Consider the following 21798-nt stretch of genomic DNA (forward strand, 5'->3'; position numbering starts at 1 on the left):
CGGTAAGTCCTACATTTCTGATCTCACAGTATTCTCTTTCACTGAGTTATGGAATTCTCAGATTTGGATTAAGCAGTGGGGGCATGGTGGTGTGACCACCCTTCACAGTGGTGAGTGCAGGTAGGGCATTGCCCCACCATACAAAAAAAAATACTGTAAAGGAGAATAACAATTGTCAATGTTTACTGTTTCATTGGCTTTTTTTTTTTTATTTCTGGGACTCATAATTAAGGGTCCTGAAGTTACAACAAGAAGCACCATTTTATAACTATGAAAAAATAAATGCCACATCTCCCTTTCTCCACCCTTGTCTTTAAACTTTAGTAGCGTGGATCTAAACTTCTACAAAGTGCTCCTAACATATCTTCTGTTCTTTCCTCATCCAGTGGCAGGCAACTTGCTTTGACCTACCTACCCTCACAATAACCACATCGGGACACCACAACGGCCTTCTCTGCCTTCATTCTTCCTCGCACAAAATATCCAAACATGATGATGTACAGGCTTTTCACTTTACCCCATAGTTTACTTCACCTTCCACCACCTATAATACCAACCTACCCTACACATCTCTGCTGAGATGTTCAGTCTTCCTGGATTCCAGTACTTGCACCTCCCATTCTCAGTACTTGCACCTCCCATTCTATCTAACACTTTCCCATTGAAAGACATTGCTTCACTTCTTCTCATTCACAACCTTACAGAAATCTCTACTTTGTTAGCTAGGAAAGAGCCCAGGACACTGTGACCCTATGTTAGGACACTCAACATTACCTCTACGCCCTGTGCCCTACTATTACTTTAGCAATGATTTTATCCCCATCTGCAGATAACTTTAGAACCTCCCAATGTAGTAATGCTACCTTAAAATTCCTTTGAAGTTGTTCTTTTTCCCCCCAAATGGGGTAATCTTTCAATTCTCCAGAATTAGACTACCATCCCTCACCCTGATCCTGGTGGCTTGCGAACTGCCATCACCCACCCACTACACTTTATCTCCTCGCTCCATTAACACTTACTTTCAAAGTCTCCACCTGACATCTGATCTGTTACCCCATATCTTCTGGGACTTTTCAAATTTGTGCCCTGGGATCTCACTGTAGAATTCCTCGTTTATCATCTGCTCACATTTCAGTAATGCCGTACATCAAACCCACCCTCTGCCAGTGCTGCCTGTGAATGTTACACTTGTTCCATATGCTCTGAGCATCAGTTGCCATACATCCAAATCACATAGCTATCCAATTCCTGTCAGAGTATTAGCCCCCAGTGCTCATAAAGTGCTCAAAATAAGTCTAAGGGGTAGTGTTATCTACCATTCCCCCTCCCCATGTCCTAATAAACCCAAACACTTTCCTGATTCTATATGTCCTGGTCCAAGTGATGCATCACTTAATCCTGTTCTACCCTATCCAGCTCATATAACAGAACTAGGAGAAACTGAAAATGTCACCAAATTATCAATATTTTCTCATTTAGCTTATACAGCCCAATGTTAACAGAAATGCACAGAAATCAACTTACTGGCATATGAATATATGCAAAATGTATTACTTCATTCACCTGCAAATTCATGCTGACAAGCCAGTTTAGGTGAATCAAGTAACCAACATGTTAACTGATTGGCATTGAGTGCATTGCTTCTGAACTGTTTTCCTCCATTGACATTCCAAGTTCCAACAGCAATTCGAACTCGTTTGTTGTTTGTATAAGCATGTTGACGTTCACATACAGCCTGCAAAATATTTGGAGTCGCTGCGGGAGAAAAATATAATTTTCATATTTAATGTTTCAGCAAAGAAAGCATAATATTAAGAAAGAAAAGGTTTTCACTGTGCTGTGTAGACTACAGCAGGTGTAAATTCTGCAAGAAGAGAAGAAAAACAATTCTGTTATCTGAATCAGACAGACAGCCACCACAATATAAACTGCAATCATAAAACAAAGACATGTTAAAAGACTTGCATCGTCTGGATTCCATGATGTTACAAGCTACATCAAAAACACCTAAAAGGCTAATGTTTTTAAGAAATCCAACTACAGCCCTACAGCTAAATAATGGATTCATTTTTGTGTGTACAGAAATATGGAAAGCTTTTTTCATTTGACTTTACTGACTTTAACAGTTCCTTTGCTTGACCTAACGTCTTAATGGTGTGAGAGTAACAGCAGTGCATACTGTTAGACAATAGCACAACAAGTACCTACGACTGACAAATCTGAATTTGGTTTTTGCAACAAGGCACTGGATAATAATACTAATAATCAGAGATGCAGCAACATGAACAGACCAAAATGTTGGAACTGCAACTTTTAAGGCTTGCACATGTCGACTATATTAAAATTATAGCAAGGCAACTGTACAATGGAAATGACAGTCTCAGTTATGACATTATGTCCCCTAAGTGAGACAAAAAAAAGTACTGCTCACCTTTTTTAATTGGTATTTGTGACTATACAACTTCACTCTACAGCTTGCCAATCATATATATACTAATACAATGCTACTAATTACAAAATATAGACCATGATCTACTTAATCATGCAAAATGAAAAGCCTGCCAAAAGGAAACTGTAGAAACCTAGATTCATATAGTGAAAGATGTAAACTTATTCTGAGCAAAGAAAAACACAATGAGATAGGGTGACGTTTCATGAAGCCCAACAAAAATATACTAAAACAAAAGCAGCAATGATCTTACTCTGAGATAGCTAGGGTATCAAATGCTGCTTCCAGTTTTTCTTCTCATGACTGTCCTCTACATGCTTGAAAGTGCTTTAATAGGACCTAAATATTAAACTAAATTCTGTTGTAATCAAGCTACACAAAAACATACATTCACTCATTCCCCAGTATCTATTTTATCAAAGATATGGTCACAGGGGAGGTACAAGTGATTTCAACACCTAGTGGTTGCAAGGCAGAGAAACTCATTTTGTACAGAATAGCAGGCTATTGCAGGATCACAGGAGAATTTTGCAGAGGTATACACACCTCCTTTAGAAACGCAAAAGATAAGACAGAAACAAGGACGAGCTCAAAAATGGGAAGAAATATGGAAAAAAACCTTTTAAAATTACAGAAAAATGTTTCTCCTTCATATTCAACCCCTTCTTCTGATTCCTCTACCTGTGATCACAACTCATTATCTCTTATCTCAGAGCACAAGCCAAGAGTTATCATCATCAGTGTGCATTCAAAAGCCTCCCCACCCTCTATTTCATAGCTATGCTTATGCAGTCATCCTGAAAAGGTTCACTCAGTAGACCTTCACATCAAGATCAGTTTGGCTGCCTGAGGATCCCTCAGTTGTTCTCCATGGATATAAGAATCACCAAACGGGGACGGACACCAATCACTAATGCTACCTGATCAAATTTCATAACCATAGTATTCACAGCAACACATTCAGCTGGCTCCACCTAACAAGTAGGAAATTTCAAATTAGCTGAGATCAGGACCTCTCTTCTGTGATTATACAAAAGAGAGGTGTGCCACACAGGGATCTATAAAGGAACATAGGAACAATGCTAGGAAAGAGATTATGGGACCATAAGATGCCAAGCCATATACATCTTTAAGTAAGCACTCTTGAAAATTTATGCCTCCCTTTTTAAGCACTTAATACTACTTGCCTCCCAAATTGAGCCGAGCTGTACATGACAATCCTTGTGTAAATTTGTGTCCACCCGTCTAACCATTAAGACTAGCCTTAAAGATAGTCAAAGTAGTACTTTGTTTTCCCTGTAGCAGTAACTTATTCAATAGGATGGGAATATGCTGAGTTAGGAACCTATTCCTCCAGCAAGTCTTGTTCACTTGTTATTGCAGATTTAAATTCCAAGTGCAGGTTTGTGTATTCACCTGCTGCCTGATATGTTGCTTGGTTCCATAGAAGTATTTTTAGTCTCTGATTTTAAAACTCGTTCCAAGATAATTTCAGGGGAAACTAAACATTTCAGGGATACTGGGGAAACAATCTAGGCAGGTGCAGTGAAGTTAGTACTATATTTCTCTGCAAATACATTGACAATATCAATAGGATACCACTACAGATGAGTTCAGTGCACTGTTGGTCATTATTTCTTAATTTCCTGACATAACTGAAGAAAGACTTATAGTTTCCTCTGCCATCTATGGTGATATTAAGCTTATTTTCTTGTTCACATTTTCTAACAGCACTCTAGTTCCTTGTTTCAGTGCTGTCCAGAGATATGATGGTGGGGATTTCTTACAACTTTTAATAATTTTCCTTCTTTTATTGTACAGATTATTAAAACAGGAGTCCCACCAGAGAGGTTTATTTCTGAATTTGCCATTATATTTAGGAAGGACAAGTAAAGACTTGTCTATGCAACCATTCAAGCGTTGATAAAAGTCAGAGGTTAACGTGGCAGCCCTCTCATCTGGGTCCATTTACAGGGATTGTTGGGAATTTTGCATAGGTTTTCTACAAACTGAAGTAGGTTTGGTCTTGTGAAGTCCATAAAGATGGTCTCATTTTGTGGTGGGATGGTACCAGTAAGCCTGACAGAGAGGATGACTGACTTGTGGTCAGACTTAACTAAAGATGAGATGCAGGGTGGGGGTACAAGCATGGGCTAGGTTGGTAAAGACCAGGTCTAGGCTATTAGAGACTCTAGTGGGTAGTTTCAGTGTAGTTGTATTAACACGGAGCATATCCTTTTTTTTTTTTTTTTTTTTTTTTTTGAGGTGTGTCAATTAATGCTTGAGTAATTGATATTCCCTAGTAAGAAGGTATTTGGTCTGATATTTAATCCCTCAATGGTGTTAAGATAATTTGCATGATCTACATTGGACACTGATGGGGATCTTCATATAGTCATGAAGTAACAGTTTGGTTGTTAATGGTGATTAGGATCTCTAGGAGCTCAAGTTAGGTTGTGGGCACTGACATGAGGTAATGACAACTATGACACATACAAATACTCTTACAGCTACCCAAGGGCATGAAGGCAAGATAGTCGCCAAACACTGGTAAAAAGGGAGTGCTGTCATAGCACTGAAACCATCTCTCAGCAACTACACAGATATAAATGTGTTCAAGTTGCAGGAGAGCCTTAAGTTAAGGCGTCTCTCTCTCTCTCTCTCTCTCTGTCTATTAGAACTTCTAGCACTGAGTAGTGCCTCCATGATGTTTGTCTGAATTGTGAGTCTTGAGTTTGCTATGTAGGAATTCTCAACAGGGGGACTCTGTCTAAAAATGGTTTTATGGGGGCAGCAAAGACTTTAGCCAGTATGTGGAAGCTCTGATAGGAGAGGTGTAAGCCATCCCTCACAAAACGGAAGTCATATCTGCCATCTCATCCTAGGCAGACACATAATGGATCCCCTTAAATGACACCAACTACTAAGCCAGTTGCTAAAGCCAATTTTGTCTTTGTATATTGGCATCACTCTTGAAGAAAGCAAGACAAAACTCAAAACTAGTGTCGGTCCTGCCTCTAACACATGAATATTAAGTTCCACCATGTCTCTCTGTACGTTCTTCTGGGTGCACTGCCTCAGCTCATTCACTCCCACATGGGCAAGCACAAGGTATTTTGTTGCATTTATTTGGTTTAAGGGTTCTTACAACGTGGGCCATGGCACCAGACAAACTGCTTGCAGTCACCCTGTTCTTGTCTGTTCTATTGCATGCCTAAATATACAGTCGCCTATAACTAAAACATTTCCCTGTGCCAAAACAGACTTAGTAGACCTTCTGTGCTTAGTTCTGCTTTCCTGGTGAATCTTGGATGAGCTGTGTGTATTTGCAGCATGTGTATGGAGGAAGAGTAGGTGTTGTCTTGTGTGTCAGAGGCTGGAATCTTTTACTGTGAGTTCTAGGAGGTCTTGGTAATTTTTTCTTTACAGCCTCAGCACAGGTTATGGGACTAGTGGTGCATTGTGACTGATGTGGTGTTGTGGAGGTACAATGGTTACCTGTAGTGAGTTGAGGTTTGCCTCCATATTTCTTAAATATTTACATCTCTCATAGATTGTACTTTCAACTGGCAGAAGCAGTAAACAGTCATTAAGCATACGGCAGCTGCTACATTGCCTTAGAAATCCCAATCTAATCAGACTGGCCACAGATGGGGTGACAGCTGAATCATGTTACCAGAGGGTTTAGGACTATAGATCATCATAGTACTCAAAGGTTGGAGGGAGACTATCAATGAAGACCTGGAAGATTTGTGCTTGAAGCATTTAGGGTGATACTTCTAATTTAGGTTAGATGTTGGCTAATGTAGCAGTACGTAATGAAAGGAAAGAATTAAATCAGCCAAGAATGATAAATAGTGCTGTCTCGTTTTTTTGGCTATAACACAGATAATAATGTTGCTCTCAACACAGCTAGGGACGAATGACCCTTTGTGCCTTCTTTCACAAGAAGCAAAGCAGTAGTACTAGTCCCAAGCTGATTCCTGAGAAGCAGCGTGCAGCTTGTATCGTGATCACTAGTCTTGTCTCAGATGTTACACATTTTAGAAGTAAGACTGGAAAAAAAAGAGTTAATGCACTGTGTATTGCAGTGTACTCTGAGTGAGTGGGATAATATTAAATTGAGGCTTACTTAAATTTTAACAGTCTAAGAAGAGAGTCTTCCCAGTTTGATGTTTTAGTGCTCAACAATGTCAGTGTGATCACAGCAGATAAGATCAGACTGGGAGGAACTTCCAAACTTAAATTTATAGCATGTATGGGCTACTCAAAAGCCACAAAGTTTAAAGCGCAAGGGGGGCAGAGGGTGGGTGGGGAAAAATCCACTGCAATCACATACCACCAGTAATCTCGGAGCACTTCCAGCTCCCAATCATTAAAAACGTTCCTGTTCTACTTACCTCAAATAAGAAATTCCACTTGCGAACTACTCCCAGAAAATTAGCTAGACATGATTCTTTGCAATCAGTTAAAGAAAAACAAAGGTATTCCCACTGGTCCTAGTCAAGAACATTTAGAACTTCAAGAAAAAAAGCTTTCAAGTAAAATAAAATTTTAAAGTAAAGCAAAATGTAACAACAGGATTGCCACCTATCCATTTTTTTCTGGACTACCCAGAAATCAAATAGATTGTCTGATAGTCCAGAAAACATTGTACAAACTCTGGTTTTCTGTTTCAAAAGATAAGTAAACTAGAAAAGAGGACATTCCTCCTCCCCCTGACATGCATATGATGCAATTAAATGCATGGAAAGTGAATGGGAAGAGGGAAGGAGTGGACGTGGTTATGGAGGTGCGAGGGGTGTGTCTTTGGTCCCGTTTTGGCCCAGATTAAAGGTGGCAACCCTATAACAGAATAAGAGCAAAACTCAAGAAATAATGGAACTATACAAACCTTAAAATGAAGAAATCCAATGCAGTCACACACTGGCAGTCAGAGATCATTAGTACTTAGTCTGCATGTGAATTCCCTACCAGAGGACTGTGGCAAACTATCTATGATCCCGAATGTTGATGACGCTTTTCTGTTTAACAAAAAATCAAATTAGCAGGTAAACAGCTGCAGGCAGTTTTATCACTACTTCAGAAATTGCTTGACTATTCTGATCTTATTCTCGGTGCTAGTACAAGTAACTCTGTACTCTAGTATCCATTACCATCATACATATTCTTCCTAAAGTGCAAGCCACCATCAACTCTGACAATAGTACTTCCCTACATTAATAAACTGGAATATCTTGTACAAATTCTTGATGTGACTCTTTCAAAGACCATGTCAACATGACAGTAAAGAAATACAGTGAACTGCTAGACAACTTTTACTGGGTAAGATTCTCTCTGTTGCAGATTTCTAAACCTAAACATTAAGTAAATAAATAAACAAAAGGACTAATTAGGGGAGAACATTACCTTGCTCAGAATCTGAAAAAGACTATTTAGAGGGAAAGATATAGTAGCAAATAAATCAGTCCTTAGTGGACTAAATAATTTCAACAGTCTCAGCCAAAAAGGGAAGCTCTGCAGGGCATATGTAAAAAAAACTCTCATTATTTTTGTCCATCCCAGCAAATTAAGACAATATAACCAGCCACAGTAGAAAGTTTAATGCAAAAACAGCACTCTATGAACACTCTGGTACCTCGGCACAAAGCCTTCCAGGAGTAATACAAACAGACAAATGCAAAACATCTTAAATAATCACATAAACTAACACAATTACACAGCAATTGCTTCCAATTAACTTCCAAATTCAAACCTAAAGGCAGCAGGGTATCAAACTTTAAAATATAAATAGATTCCTTATACAATATATTTTTTTAAAACACACATTTCACCAAATTGTATGGACACTTGTTCAAGGACACAACCCTGTGATAAAGAAAAATTACTATTGTGTTTCTCCTTAAAATGCATAGCAGTATCACTTTCAATTCTATTATTTTTTATGTCCCTAATATGTTCCTGAAGTCTTATCCTAAACTTCCTTTTTCCTTTAGAATGACCCTTAACAGAAAAAAAGAAGTTATGTACTTACCATAACATTCCATGTGAGTTGTTCATCTCGCCTTCATTCTTTATTGATTGGTTCAGAGCCGATCCCTCGGCTCCAAATCAGCACCTACTACAAAACTCAAGGATTTCAAGTAGCTCGAGGTCAAGTCCCTATCCCATGATACACCTTGAGTTACCTCAGATCTTGCTTGCTGTGTATAATAATACCATATGTCATTCTATAACTCCATAAGAGAGAGAGTGTAGAAGGGTTGAGTGATCAGGAAGGATCTAGCATCTAGGTCTTCTGAGAGCCCAGGAGGGGGTTGGAGGGAGGAACGTAAGAATGAAGGCGAGATGAACAACTCACATGGAACATTATGGTAAGTACATATCTTCTTTATGTGAAGTTGTTCTATCTCGCCATTCCTTCTTTACTGATGGGTAGCTCACAAGAGTATATTTCTCAGGACCATGGATCCAAAGGAGGCCATATCCCTAGAGGCCCTGTCAACTCTGTAATGAGTGATAAAAGTATGAGGTTTTGACCAAGTGGCTGCTGTGCAAATGTTATCAATAGGAAGTCTGGCAGAAAAAGCAGATGATGTAGAAACTGCTCGAGTTGAGTGAGCTTTAACTTTATGCTGTAAGGCCATATTGGCAGCTGAATAAGCAAAGGTGATACAATCAGATAACCATTTAGACAGAGTTGTTTTAGCCACTGGCATACCCTTCCTGGAATCTGAAAATGAAACAAAAATCTGGTCTGATTTCCTGAAATCTTTTGTTCTATCCAAATAAAATCAGAGCTGTCTATGAACATCCAGTTTGTGCAGCATGTACTCTAGGTTGTTGGAATGGTTGGGGAAGAAAACTGACAAATCAATAATTTCATTGAGATTAGTTTCAGTGCAAACTTTGGGCAAGAAAGACTGGTTTGTTCGACTCTGTCAGCATGGAAAATCAAATAAGGAGACTTGATGAACAAGGCTTGAAGCTCTAACACTCTGCGGGCAGAAGTAATAGCCACTAAAAAAGATGGTTTTCCATGACAAAAATTTAAGGTCACATGAGGAAGCTGGTTCAAATGGCAGAAGAATTATGCGGGAAAGCATAAAATTTAGATTCCATGGAGAATAGGGAGATTTCACAGGTGGTCTAATACGAAAGGTCCCTTTGAGAAAGGCTTTGGATAATTTGTGTGACATAATATTCAATCCTTCAAATCCCAGATGAATGTTAGAAATGGCAGCAAGTTGAACATGGACTATTGCTGCTTCAGCTCCTTTATTGAATATCATGGTTAAGAATTCTAGAATAGAGGCCATAGGGGCTTGGTAAGGATCAATATTGTTTCTAGAGGCCCATATAGAGAATTTTTTCCATTTGCTGAGGTACAGCCTCCTCATACAGGATTTATGAGAGGACAGGAGAATTTGCTTCATCTCACTGGAAAGGTTATGGAAACTGGCTATGATGGGAATTGGAGCAGCCAAACTGTCAGCTTCAGGGACTGCAGAGAGGGATGAAGTTCCCCTGACAAGTGCGTCAGAAGGTCCGGAACTGAGTCCAGAATCCAGGGGTCCTCCAAAAGATGAAGTCAAAGGAAGGGGAACCAAATCTGATGAGGCCAATGAGGAGCTATTAGAATAATGGTTATTCCCAGGGCTATTGCTTTCTGTAATACCTTGGGTGTCAATGGGCTTGGTGGGAATGCATAAAGGAGACCCGGGGGCCACTCGTGAATGAGTGCACCCCTTGGGCTTCTCCCGGAGGAGGAATCGGGGTGAAGAAGCCTCTGCATTTCGTGTTCATGTGACTGGCAAAAAGGTTGCAGCAAGGCTGGCCCCACCTGTGGAATATCCTGTCCGCTATTTCCATCTTGAGGGACCACTCGTGGGGGCAACAAAATTGCTCTGCTCAGCTTGTCTGCTATCACACTGGATTTCCCCGGGATGTGCGTTGCTAACAGAAAGTGATGGCTGGAAATAGCCCACTGCCATACTCTGCGGGCCTCGCAACAAAGGGGGTATTATCTGGTTCCTCCTTGTTTGTTCAAATACCAGACCACTGACATGTTGCCCATCTGAATCGCAATCGTACCCAGAGGAAGAGAGTCCAGGAAGTGTCTGCAATGCCAAAAGTACTGCTCTCATCTCTAGGACATTGATATGCAGATGTGTCTCTTGATCGGTCCATGTTCCTTGGGCTGTCTTCCCCTGAAAATGCCCCCCCACCCTATCAGGGAAGCGTCCATGGTCACTATGGCTGCTGGAGGGGGTAGCACAAATGGGTGTCCTATCATAACATGAAGTGAAGTCAACCACCACTGAAGATCCTTTTTGCAGGAATTTGTGATCATTATCATGTGAGACATGGGGAGCTCTTGGTAAGACCACTGAGTGAACAACAGCCATTGCAGTATCCGCATGTGCATACGACCCAGTGGTATGGCCAGAATTGCTGCTGCCATCATTCCTAACAATTTCAGAACTTCTGATGCTGGTGCTTTGTTTTTGGATATTAGAATGTGGACATGCTGATGGAGAAGTAAGACTCTTTCTACTGGAAGTCTTAGCGTGGTGGTGGTGGTGTCCAGTTCTGCTCTGATAAAGACGATATGCTGCGATGGTGACAAGGCAGATTTTTCTGAATTTATTGTAATGCCCAGATGATTGCAGAGTGACAGAGTGGACTCCCTGGCCTGAATGAGTTGATGCCTGGTGGTGGCGGTAAGGAGCCAATTGTCTAGGTATGGAAACACCTGGAATCCTAAACTTCTCAGGTGAGCTGTGACCACCACTACCATGCATTTGGTGAACACTCTGGGGGCTGTAGTGAGACCAAAGGGCAGGCTCGAAACTGGTAATGATTGGCTCCCAGCTGGAACCGCAGATGATTCCTGGATGACTTGGCCATTTTTATGTGGTAGTACGCATCCTGGAGATCTATCGAGCATATCCAATTGTCTTTCCCTAAGAAGGGAAGTATCGACTGAAGCGTGAACATCTGAAACTTCTTTTTCTTTACAGATTTGTTTAGTCTGCTGAGGTCCAATATAGGTCTCCAGTCCCCTGTCTTTTTTGGAACTAAAAACAAATCTTGAGTAAGTTCCGGATCCTGTCTGGTCTGCTGGGACTGGTTGGATGAGACTTTTTCTTAGCAACGTCTGGATCTCTACTGTTGCTTGTTCCCTGTAACTGGGTGGAACTTCTGGGATTTTCCTTGTCGGTGAAGGGGGTGTGGCGTATGGGTGGAAGTATCCTCTGGAAATGATACTTTGTACCCAGTTGTCATTTGTTATTTTAAGCCAGGCGTCTGGGTACAAAGATAAGTGACCCCCGACTGCCTCCAGAGCAGGACAGTCGGGCTTCCCAAAGAAGTGATCTCTGTCACCCTGGTTTTGCGGACTCCCTCTGCCACAAGGGTGGCGTCTTCCATTACTGCCTCCTCCTCTTCCCCTGGAGGGGAGGTTCACCATGTGTGTCCTGAAAGGCTCCTTGGGCTTTTCTGTATTTTCCCTCCCCTTTGACCCTTGGGGTAGGGTCTGGTAGGGGGTGGAAAAATGGACTCCGACAGCAGACAGAATCTTTCTGTCCTGGTTAAAGTTTGCTTAACTTTGAGCCAGAAAAGGGACAAGTCATCAAAGGGAGTATTCACAAAGGATGACTTGAAGGGCTCCACGAAGGAACGCAAGCGCATCCAGGAGTGTCTCCTAAGAGCAACTCCTGTACCCGCTGCCCTACTCATTCCATCAGCTGCATATGAAATGAGGTGTATGGACGAGTTCACTATGGAATTGAGGGTAGGAAGCTGGGAGGCAACTCTGTCTGTAGCTCCTGCAGCTACTGTACCCTGAAGAGTATCTCCCAGCTCTTTAAGGGGATCTCTTTGTAGTCCTGTAAAATGGGTTAAATAGTTAAGTGAACGAAGTGCAAAAGTCGTTGAACTAAACATGTGCTTCCAATATCTATCCATGATCCTGGATTCTCTGTTAGGAGGATGGATAGATGAGGAAGTTTCAGACATTTCCTTTTTGGTGGCTGCCACCACCATCATGGCATCAGCTGGCATACAGTCAAGAAGGATTTATCTAGGGGGGCAGAAATGAACTTATTAGGCCTCCTAGAGATAGGCTCCATGGTGTCCAGAGACTCCCACGCCCTTCGTGAGACCAGCTGCATAAGCTCATCGAAGGGTAGAGACACCCAAGAGGTGGAGGGCTGAGACCCAAAAGCCTTCAGGAGGCCTGACTCATCCTCAGTAGGGTTGGTGGACTGCCAATCACCCCTCTGCCTAAAGATTTCCAGTATCTCTGCAAATGAGATATCCTCAGAGGGGGAACGTGGGGACCTTTCTGTTTCATCCAAGTCAGTATCAGATGTTAATGACTCCTGAGGGGAGTCCAAATGTTTCCTCTTACACACACTCTTCCTGGGAACCTCTTCAGTGGGAGCTTCTGGAGAGGTCTCGAAAGAGCATGGGCCACCCAATGGGGCTTCCTGAGGTGCTGGGTCTCTGCGCTTAGCTAGGATCTGTGAGGCAGAAGCAGACACAGGTGCTTTAGGAGATGATGATGCCGGACCTGAAATTGAGGATGTCTTGGGAGACATAACTCTCCTCATGGCTTCGAAGGCACCCCTGCTCCAGTGTAAAGGGACAGATGGATCTGAAGAAACCATCAATACCCCCAATACCTGGACAGTGGGCTCTAAGCCCGAGGTAGGAGCCAAGCTCATCCAAGCTGATGTCCCAAGAGGCAAAGTTGGAACCGACAAGTCAGTTCGACTATCCTCCCCAGACCCGACCAGAGAGTGTCAGCTCCTAGAGTCCTCACTTGGCACCAAGGACGTCAGAGTGAAAGGAGCCGAAGACAATGGAGTAGGCACCGGCTCCGAAGGCACCACAATCAGCAAGTCTGACTCCTCCGGCTCCAAAGATCTGGTATGGCTCGGAGGAGGAACAGACATACCTGGCATAAGGGTCTTCGGCGTCGGAGCCGATAACAATTTTGCAAAGGCCAGTGTCTGAAGAAGCTTCTGCACCACCCGATCCACATCCAAATCTGAGAGGCTAACAGAAGACCTAGATGAACAGACCGATGGTACCGACTGAAGAAGCGGAGATTTGGGAATTTCGGATACCAGTTCCAAAACTGGGGACCGGCTCCAAAAGGAAAAGACAGTCGGCTCCGAGACCTGTGGAGCCGATGTCACAGACTCTTTTGACTTTTTCGATTTTTTCGAATCCACAGAATTCTTGGAGGACTTTGAGGACTTACTAGATCCATCCTGGTCACTCAAAGCCTCCTGGAAAGAAGGTTTCAACAAATCCCCATGAGCTTCCTTTTTCTCTCTTGGAGGACTCGTGAGGAAAAAAAACGGCATATGGAACATGTTTCTTGTAAGTGCAAGGCACCCAAGCAGTAGACACAATTCACATGGCAGTCAGTAACAGACATCTTCTGCCCACATTTAGGGAATTTTTTAAACTCTGACTTCGGGTGTTTGTCCTTGTCATCAGCCATGACAGAAATGGACACACCCAACAACAGCAAATATAAATTAGCCTTCTAATAAAAAACAGGCTAACTATAACTACTACTAAGCCTTCTAATAAAAAACAGGCAAAATATATGCACCCAAGCCTAAAAATAAGGCTAATAAGCGCACACACAGAAATTAACGAAGCAAGTTAACTCTAAGAATTATGAGATACTCTGCTAAGGAAAAAGTGACAAAAGGTCACCAAATAAACACTTACTAGTCACTAAGTAATCACAGAATACTATGCTAATAACAAATGTGACAAAAGGTCACTGAATAAACAATTTTTGGTCAGAAAATTTAAATAGGCCTATGAAGAAAAATTAGGCCAAATATATAGCTAAGAAAGCACACAGGGAAGGGAACACTGTAGATAAAGCTTTAAGAGCTTATCTAACCTAAATATCTGACTATTCTAACAATAAACTAACAATACTTTTTGGAAATAGAAAAGTATTAAAGTTTTTACTGGCCCAAGCTAGCAAGAACCTCCGATCAGTTGCAGCGGAAAACTAGATCTGGGGTAACTCAAGATGCATCATGGGATAGGGACTTGGCCTCAAGCTACTTGAAATCCTCGAGTTTTATTGTAGGTGCCAACTCAGAGCTGCGGGATCAGCTCCGAACCCATCAGTAAAGAATGAACGGCGAAATAGAACAACTTCACATGGGAAAGCTGTTATGATGAGAAATATAACAAAAAGAAATAGCCTTAGAAATCCAAGAGGAAATAGGTTGCTTGGTAACAGGCAATCCCAAAGACCTAAGATGAAACAAAGAGCTGATCAAAATTTCCTTATAGCCTTGGTTTTATCCAAATAAAATTTGATTGTCTACATGGGCAAATTAATTGATTGATTAAGTGACAACACTTTCACAACCTTGGGCATATATGAAGGATAAGGACACAAGGACGTCTTGTCCTCGTGGAAAACCAAAAAAAGGAGGAGAAGCCTTAAGGGCTTGAAGCTCAGACACCTGTCTGGCTGAAGTCAAAGCTAACAAGAAAGCAGTCTTCCAAGAGCAATACTGCAAGGAAGCTGCAACCGCAGGCTCAAAAGGAGCCAAAGTCAATTTTTCAAAAATAAAATTAAGATTCCCAAGGAAAAGGAACAGGCTTCCTGGGAGGTCTAACATACAGGACACCTTTGAGGAACTGCTTAGCTTCACACCTAGAAGCTAAAGGAGGAGATAAAGGCAGACAAGCAGAAATAGTTGACAAGTAGGCCTTGACAGGGGAAAAGGCCAAACCAGCTTTGAAGAATTCATACAAATGAGAGAACCAGTGGAACATACACAGTCAATGGATCCACGTTATGTGAAAGACACCAAACAGAAAACCTCATCCATTTAGATAAGTAGGATTTCCTAGTAATGGGTTTTCTGGCCTCCTGCACGTCCTCAGATAACAGGTGTCTGAAAGGAATCAAAATTCCATCACCCACAGTGGCAGAGTCAACAGGTAGGGATGGATAAGAGAACCTTTGTCTTGTGTGAGAAGTTCCATCCTGAGATCTAACTTGTGATTATTGCCCTTGGCTAAATGCAGAAGAACAGGGAACCAATGCTGTCTTGGCCAAAAGGGAGTCATTAGTAAGATTTGGGTTTGTCCTGCTTAATCCTGAACAGCACCTTTGGAATGACAGAAAGGGGTATGCATAAAGAAACATTCCCTTCCAAGGAAAATATAGGGTGTCCTGCTTCCAAACCAGAGGACCTGGGACTCTGGCACAAAATAGAGGAAGTTGTCTATTCAGAGGGGAAGAAAACAGATTTACTTCATGAGTACCCAACTGGTGGACAATAACCAGAAACACATCCCTGTAAAGCATCCATCCATGGGATTAAGTCAAGGACCTGCTCAGAGTGTCTGACACATAATTCTGACTGGAGGAGATGCACACTGCCTGAGGATTGACATGATACTGAACTGCAAGCTCCCAAGCCATGAGATCTAGCCTGCAAAGAAGGTAAGATTTTGTCCGCCTTGTTTGTTTACATACCAGAGGACTGTGGTGTTGTCTGTAAACAGCTTGAGAGGACTTGAAAGGAAAAGAGGATGAAAAGCCTGAAGGGCCAGCAAAAGCACTCTCATCTCTTTGATGTTGAAGTGCTCCTTTCTTTGGAAAGGTGACCAGACCCCCCCATACTGTCATGGAACCAAAGGCTGCTCCACAACCTACATCTGAAGACTCTGTGAACAGCTCTTGACAGGGAAGAGGAGGATGCAGAGGGACACCTGGGTTCAGGTCCATCTGCTGAATCCCATCATTGGAGTTCCTTCCTCAGATAAGGAAGAAGAGTTACCAAAGCATCTAGAGGATGTTCATACTGCAGCCAAACTGTTTTTAGGAACCTATGAAACTTCCTCGTGTGAAGTTTGGTCAGAGAGAACACTGGAATGGTGGATGCAATGGTGAATGCCATGAATCCCAGAAGTCTGAGAAACTCCCTGACTGTGACAGAGTGTAGAGGGAGAAGAGTTTGGAAGAAATGAGGGACAGGGCCTTTTGAGGAGGGAGAGATGCCAACATAAGCTCTGTCTGTATCCTGCACATCAGGAAAACATAATCCTGAGAAGGGGCAAAATATGATTTTTATGAAATTTATGGTGAACCCCAGGCTTTGCAGAAGGGAAATGGTGAAATATAGGTTTTGCAGCAAGATCTCTGGGGAAGATGCCTGCATCAGAAAGTTGTCTAAGTAAAGGAAAATGTGGATACCTTGAAGCCTGCAGAAGGCAATTACAGGTGCTAGGTATTTGGAAAATACCCCTGGGGCAGCAGAAAGGCCAAAGGAAAAAGCAGAGAACTGAAAATGCAAGGCAGCAACAGAGAAACGTAAACATTTCCTGAATAAGAATGTGAAGGTAGGCATCCTCGATATCCAGTGGTGCCATAAAAGCCTGAGGAAGAATGAGAGGAAATAAAGTTTGAAGGGGGCACATGGGGAAAGAAGGAATCTTTGCAAAGGTGTTGAGGCATGAGAGGTCCAGAAATGGTCTCCAGGGACCATCCTTTCTGGGCAGTAGAAATATTCTGGAATAAAATCCTCTTCTTCTGTGTATGGTGGAACCTCCTGAATTGCTCCCTGATTCAACAAGCCCTGAAGGACCTCTGGGAATAAATGCGCTGTTCCTGAGGAGGCTGGGGAATGCCCATGAAGGAAGGAAGAGATTTCCAGACCCATGTGTCCTGAGTAATGTTTCCCCAAACTGGAAGAGACAGATAAAGATTAAGGGAAAGAGGAATAAGGCTGTGGTGGGAGTGGTAGTCACAGACTACCTGGCTTGTCAGGAAAGGGCTGCTTCTGGGAAGGAGCAGACTGAAAAATATTTGATGGAGGAGGCCTCCTACCACCCTTTTTAGTCTTAGATGTAGAAGTGCAAGCCTGTTATTTACACAAAAGCAGTCTTGGAGGGATAATTTCTGTGAAACTTAGGTTCAGGTAAGACAAAAATGTGTTTCATATCCTGTAGTTTCATACCATTGTACTGCAAAGACTTAAGCAAATCATCATCAGCAGAACCAAACTAAGCATTTTTATCCAAAGGAACATCCAGTAACTTAGCTTTAATGTCATCTAGCAATGCTTGACATGTTAACCAGGAATACTATTCTCAAAACAGAGGCTGATGCAGCTGCCCTAGAAGATGCTTAGGCTGCATCAAAACTACACTTAACTGTATGTCTTGCTACCTGAGAAGAACCTCCTAATAAGGACAAGGCATTAGTTTTCCCTTCTAAATCAGGAAGATCAGGAACAAATTGAGTGGCCTGTGAAAGAACAGCCAAAACATATATGGTCATGTGAGTCAATAGCACGGAAAGCTAGGGTAGCAGACATATAGACCTTCTCCAGACTATCCATAATCCTGCTTTTGTTATCAGAAGGAAGAAGTGATGTACATAGCAGAAATCTGGAAGGTTTATCTGAAACCACAGCAGGATCAGCAGATGGACACCTAAAAAAAAATTTGCTATCCTCTGGCACTTTGTAAAAGCAGTCTGGCTTCTTAGGGGACGGGGGCTGAGAATCTGGAGTTTGGGATGCTGAAATGAAAGCATCTAATAAGGCAGGCAAAACTGGAGGAACAGCAGAAGGAGAAGGGGACTCCATTTGCAATAGGTCATAGTATCTCTTCTGCACATCACTAACCTGGGAAGTATCCCATTTGAAAAACTCCTTCATTTTGGAAATAGTTTCCCCAAAAGTAATTTCTTCTTTGGGAGAATCAGTACCATTAGACTCCTCTTCTGGAGGAAGCATAATCCAGAGGAGAAGGAATCTGGGTAGAGTAGGCTAAAGATTCATCAACTAAAGAAAATACTTCCTCAGAATAAACATGTTCCCTAATTCTCTTTTGTGGTGAAGATGTCCAAGGCAGAGTGGGAACAAAGACACCAGAAGAAGGCTTAAGGTCCATAAGAGCATTAAATTAGCCTTGGGTTAAACTCTGCCATTCACTTTGCGGATCTCTGAGAGAAGTAGAATGCTTGTTTTTTTGTTTCTTTTATGTGCATATCCACCTTATGAAAAGTAGGAGGGCCTGATGTTGGCCTATACCCCACAACTGTAGTCAGGACTTCCTCCCTAATATTTGAGGGATACAACTAGGGCCGTCTGAAATCATGAGTCTCGGTTTCCCCTGAACATCCAAAGTGGATGTCTGCAGAGCGTCTGAGGACATGTCTGTCATTGGATACATGGTGACTTCTGAACTGGTGTCAGCTGAAGAATCAGAACCAAGGACCAGATGGATTTCCAGGCCTTCATTGGCCTCAAGAGAGATGTCCAATGTAGGAGGCGCAGCTGAAGAGCCATACCTAGGCTGCTTGGCCTTTTTTTCACAATTAACTCAGAAGAAGACCCAGACATATCCTCCATAGTGTCTCTTACTAAATGTTTAAGATATTGGTTTTCTAGATAAATGGCTAGCGAGAGCAGTCAGCTATGCAAAATTTTAGGCACAAAGGCCTAGTAAATGGAACAAGTTTTATAGTCGTGGGTAGGCCCTAAGCAAAATAAGCACTGACTGTGACTATCTTTATGTGGAATCTATCTCCCAAACTGGCATTTGTCTTTCTTGGATGACGTGAAAAAAACTCACAAACACAGTAGCAAATAAGAAGGAGAAAAAACCCAATGGGGCACTTATCTGAAATGGCTTGATACAGTAGCAAAAAATTCGGGCAAGCAGACAGACGATCAAAGATGGTGTCTGGACTAGTGGCACAGAAGTTCTGAGGATTGTATGTGTAGACATTGCATTTATGCATTACATACAAGGGGAGCATATGTGCAACGTCCCATGTACTTGTGAGTATAAAAAGCTTTGGTATACTGGTTGGACATCAGGTTTCCCTTGGCAGGGAATATCCCTCATATTATGAATGCTACAACAGTAGAATAGAAGGACATCTCTGGATCCTCAAAATCTCCTTCCCAAAAGATTAAGGAAAAACATCTTCTATTCCCCACAGCTCCAGAAGGGATGGGTTCAGTCAGTGCATGAGGAGCCAAAACAGTGACAAGTATCAGATGAATGGGCACTGATGTTAAGAGAAGCATATGATAATGGTTGCCCGTGGTTATGAGAATGGTTTGAAGCATGACCTGACATCAAACTGTGTTCCATAAGGGTATACCACCTTGAGGACAAGTCCCAATAAATATAGAGAGTTGAATAGGCCACAAAGCTTTTCTCTGCTTTTACACTGAATTGCAGAATTAAAGCCCTGCAGCTGTGGAGATGCTTCATATCATGCTCTTTTCTTGTGCAATAAAAGTGGTGTCAGTTTGGGTTGTCGCTAATGATCTGATGACTGCAGAAGCACCTGGAAGATTTTGGAGTTTATAATGCTGAAAGCAGGAACTTACCTATGATCAATATTCAAGCTATGCAAGTAACAGAAAAGAAGTGCACAGACTAAGGGACAGATGCATCTTCCAAATCTGGTATACGACAACATCACAACATGCATTATTTTAAGACACTCATGCTTCATAATGCACTAACTATGGAAATGATACATTTTACTAAGAATGTGACATCAGATAAGGAAATCCCAAAAGTTATCAAATGCAGAGTCTTTCAAAGCTGGCTCTGTTACTTCTCCCTAGCCTCCACATGAACCCATCACTTTACATCAGATACTTGACAGATCTGTGAAGTGTTTGCCAAAAAACAAGCTACTCCAAGCAGGTCACCATTTCTCTTTAGATGGGTTGTGCAGAAAAACAAGTTCACTTGATACTTCAGAAAAGTAAGTTCACAAAACTAATTTTACTGAGCTCAAATTGCTGAACAATCATATAGGTGCAGACAGTGACAATACAAACATTATGGAAGTTAAAAAGGAAAAAAAATGTATGTTCTTAGAGAGGCAAACTCATTTCCTCCAAGTGGAAAATGTACCACCATACCTACACTATCATAATTTAGTGCAGGAGAGAAGTTATAATATAATACTACGATAGTTTGTGAGATCCAGCAGTAGCAAGTTGCCTTCTGCTGAAAAGATAAAATGATGTTCATGAATGGGTCACTGAGTACAGCATTAATTTGGTGTAATTAGGTTCATAAGCCTGTACTTCAGCAGAATAACAAATATCCCCAGAATACTACTAACCATGTACCTTCTTGCCAAAAATAAAGAATAAAAATGAACTGAATACATAAAAAGGAACTTTGTATTTTATGCAACTGATGTCTAGTATGCAGTCATAGTCCATGTTCCCACCATTCATGGGAGATTATCAACTCAAGGGGGTTAGAAATCTGTACTAAACATTTGAATCATTTCTTCATAAGCAATCAATACATTTTCTTCTCCATGAGCTCTCCTTGCCATTTTACTATTCCTCATGATCAGGCTATTGAAACTTAAGTCTACCCCTTAAGAAATGTGCAGCTATATCACTAAAGAAATTTCACAGTCCAATGGATAAACCACCTTTAAAAACTATAACTACATGTGTATTTTAATTATTTACACCACTTATGTTATTTGCTGAAGGCTTTTAAATTGTTCTGGTCACTATTTGATGTTTATCATTTAACCTGTTGCTTACTTTTTGGCACACAGTAAACAAAAGGTGTTTATTATTCACAGAGACTAATCAGTAAATAAAACACACATACACTTTATTACAAAAAAAGTAAGTTATGATATAAGCACAAAAAACGTACCTCTGCACTTGCATGGAAAAAGCAGTTGGTCTCCTCTGAGACAATCACGATCTGAGATTCACCTAACTAGAAAATACTCACCCAAAAGGGAACTTCCCTCCATAAGCATCTTTGCTTTGTCTGCATATAGCTCATTATAGAAGTCACCAATGAGCAGCAGTTGAATGGCTTCTTGTTTCACACCATCAAAAAAATTTGTCTGGATGGTTCTAGAGACAGAGCGTGCACCATCTTTAAGCTTTCCCACCTATATGTTTTACAATTCAGTTAGTTTTGTATAAAGTCTATATCTGAAGGTTGATAAAAGTGATAATTTCACAAAATATACCTTTGCTTTTCCTTCCAAGGCTCGGCTTCCAGTAAAAACTTTACTCAGACTATGCCCAGTTGAAGACCACATTGTTTTGTACAGTTCAACAAAACGATCTATGGCAGACTTCTTCTCAAGTAACCCTAGACTTTCTAGCTGCATTTGAAGAACCTGCCAGTAAGAAAGAGATTTGTATATATGCCCAATATAAAACATTAGAACTTATATTTATTTGTTGTTTGGCATTTGTGATCATTATTTTGTTTGAAGTACTGAAAATTAAAAGGTAAATAGAAACAGGAAAATATTC

At 41.4% G+C, this 21798-nt stretch overlaps 1 protein-coding gene across 1 annotated transcript in view; it reads right to left on the bottom strand.

Moving 5' to 3' along the window:
• Positions 1-21798, bottom strand: part of SYNJ2 (synaptojanin 2) — a 1514156-nt gene that overhangs the window by 403941 nt on the left and 1088417 nt on the right. Inside the window, exons 11-13 of the mRNA XM_044063657.1 lie at positions 21507-21659; positions 21260-21425; positions 1564-1755 (exon numbers count right to left, since the gene is read on the bottom strand). Of these exons, the coding sequence (XP_043919592.1) occupies positions 1564-1755; positions 21260-21425; positions 21507-21659 (511 nt within the window). The remainder of the gene's footprint in view (positions 1-1563; positions 1756-21259; positions 21426-21506; positions 21660-21798) is intronic.

The sequence above is a fragment of the Protopterus annectens genome, chromosome 1.part0 (assembly GCF_019279795.1).
Source record: "Protopterus annectens isolate FY-2018-M chromosome 1.part0, PAN1.0, whole genome shotgun sequence".
NCBI lineage: Eukaryota > Metazoa > Chordata > Ceratodontiformes > Protopteridae > Protopterus > Protopterus annectens.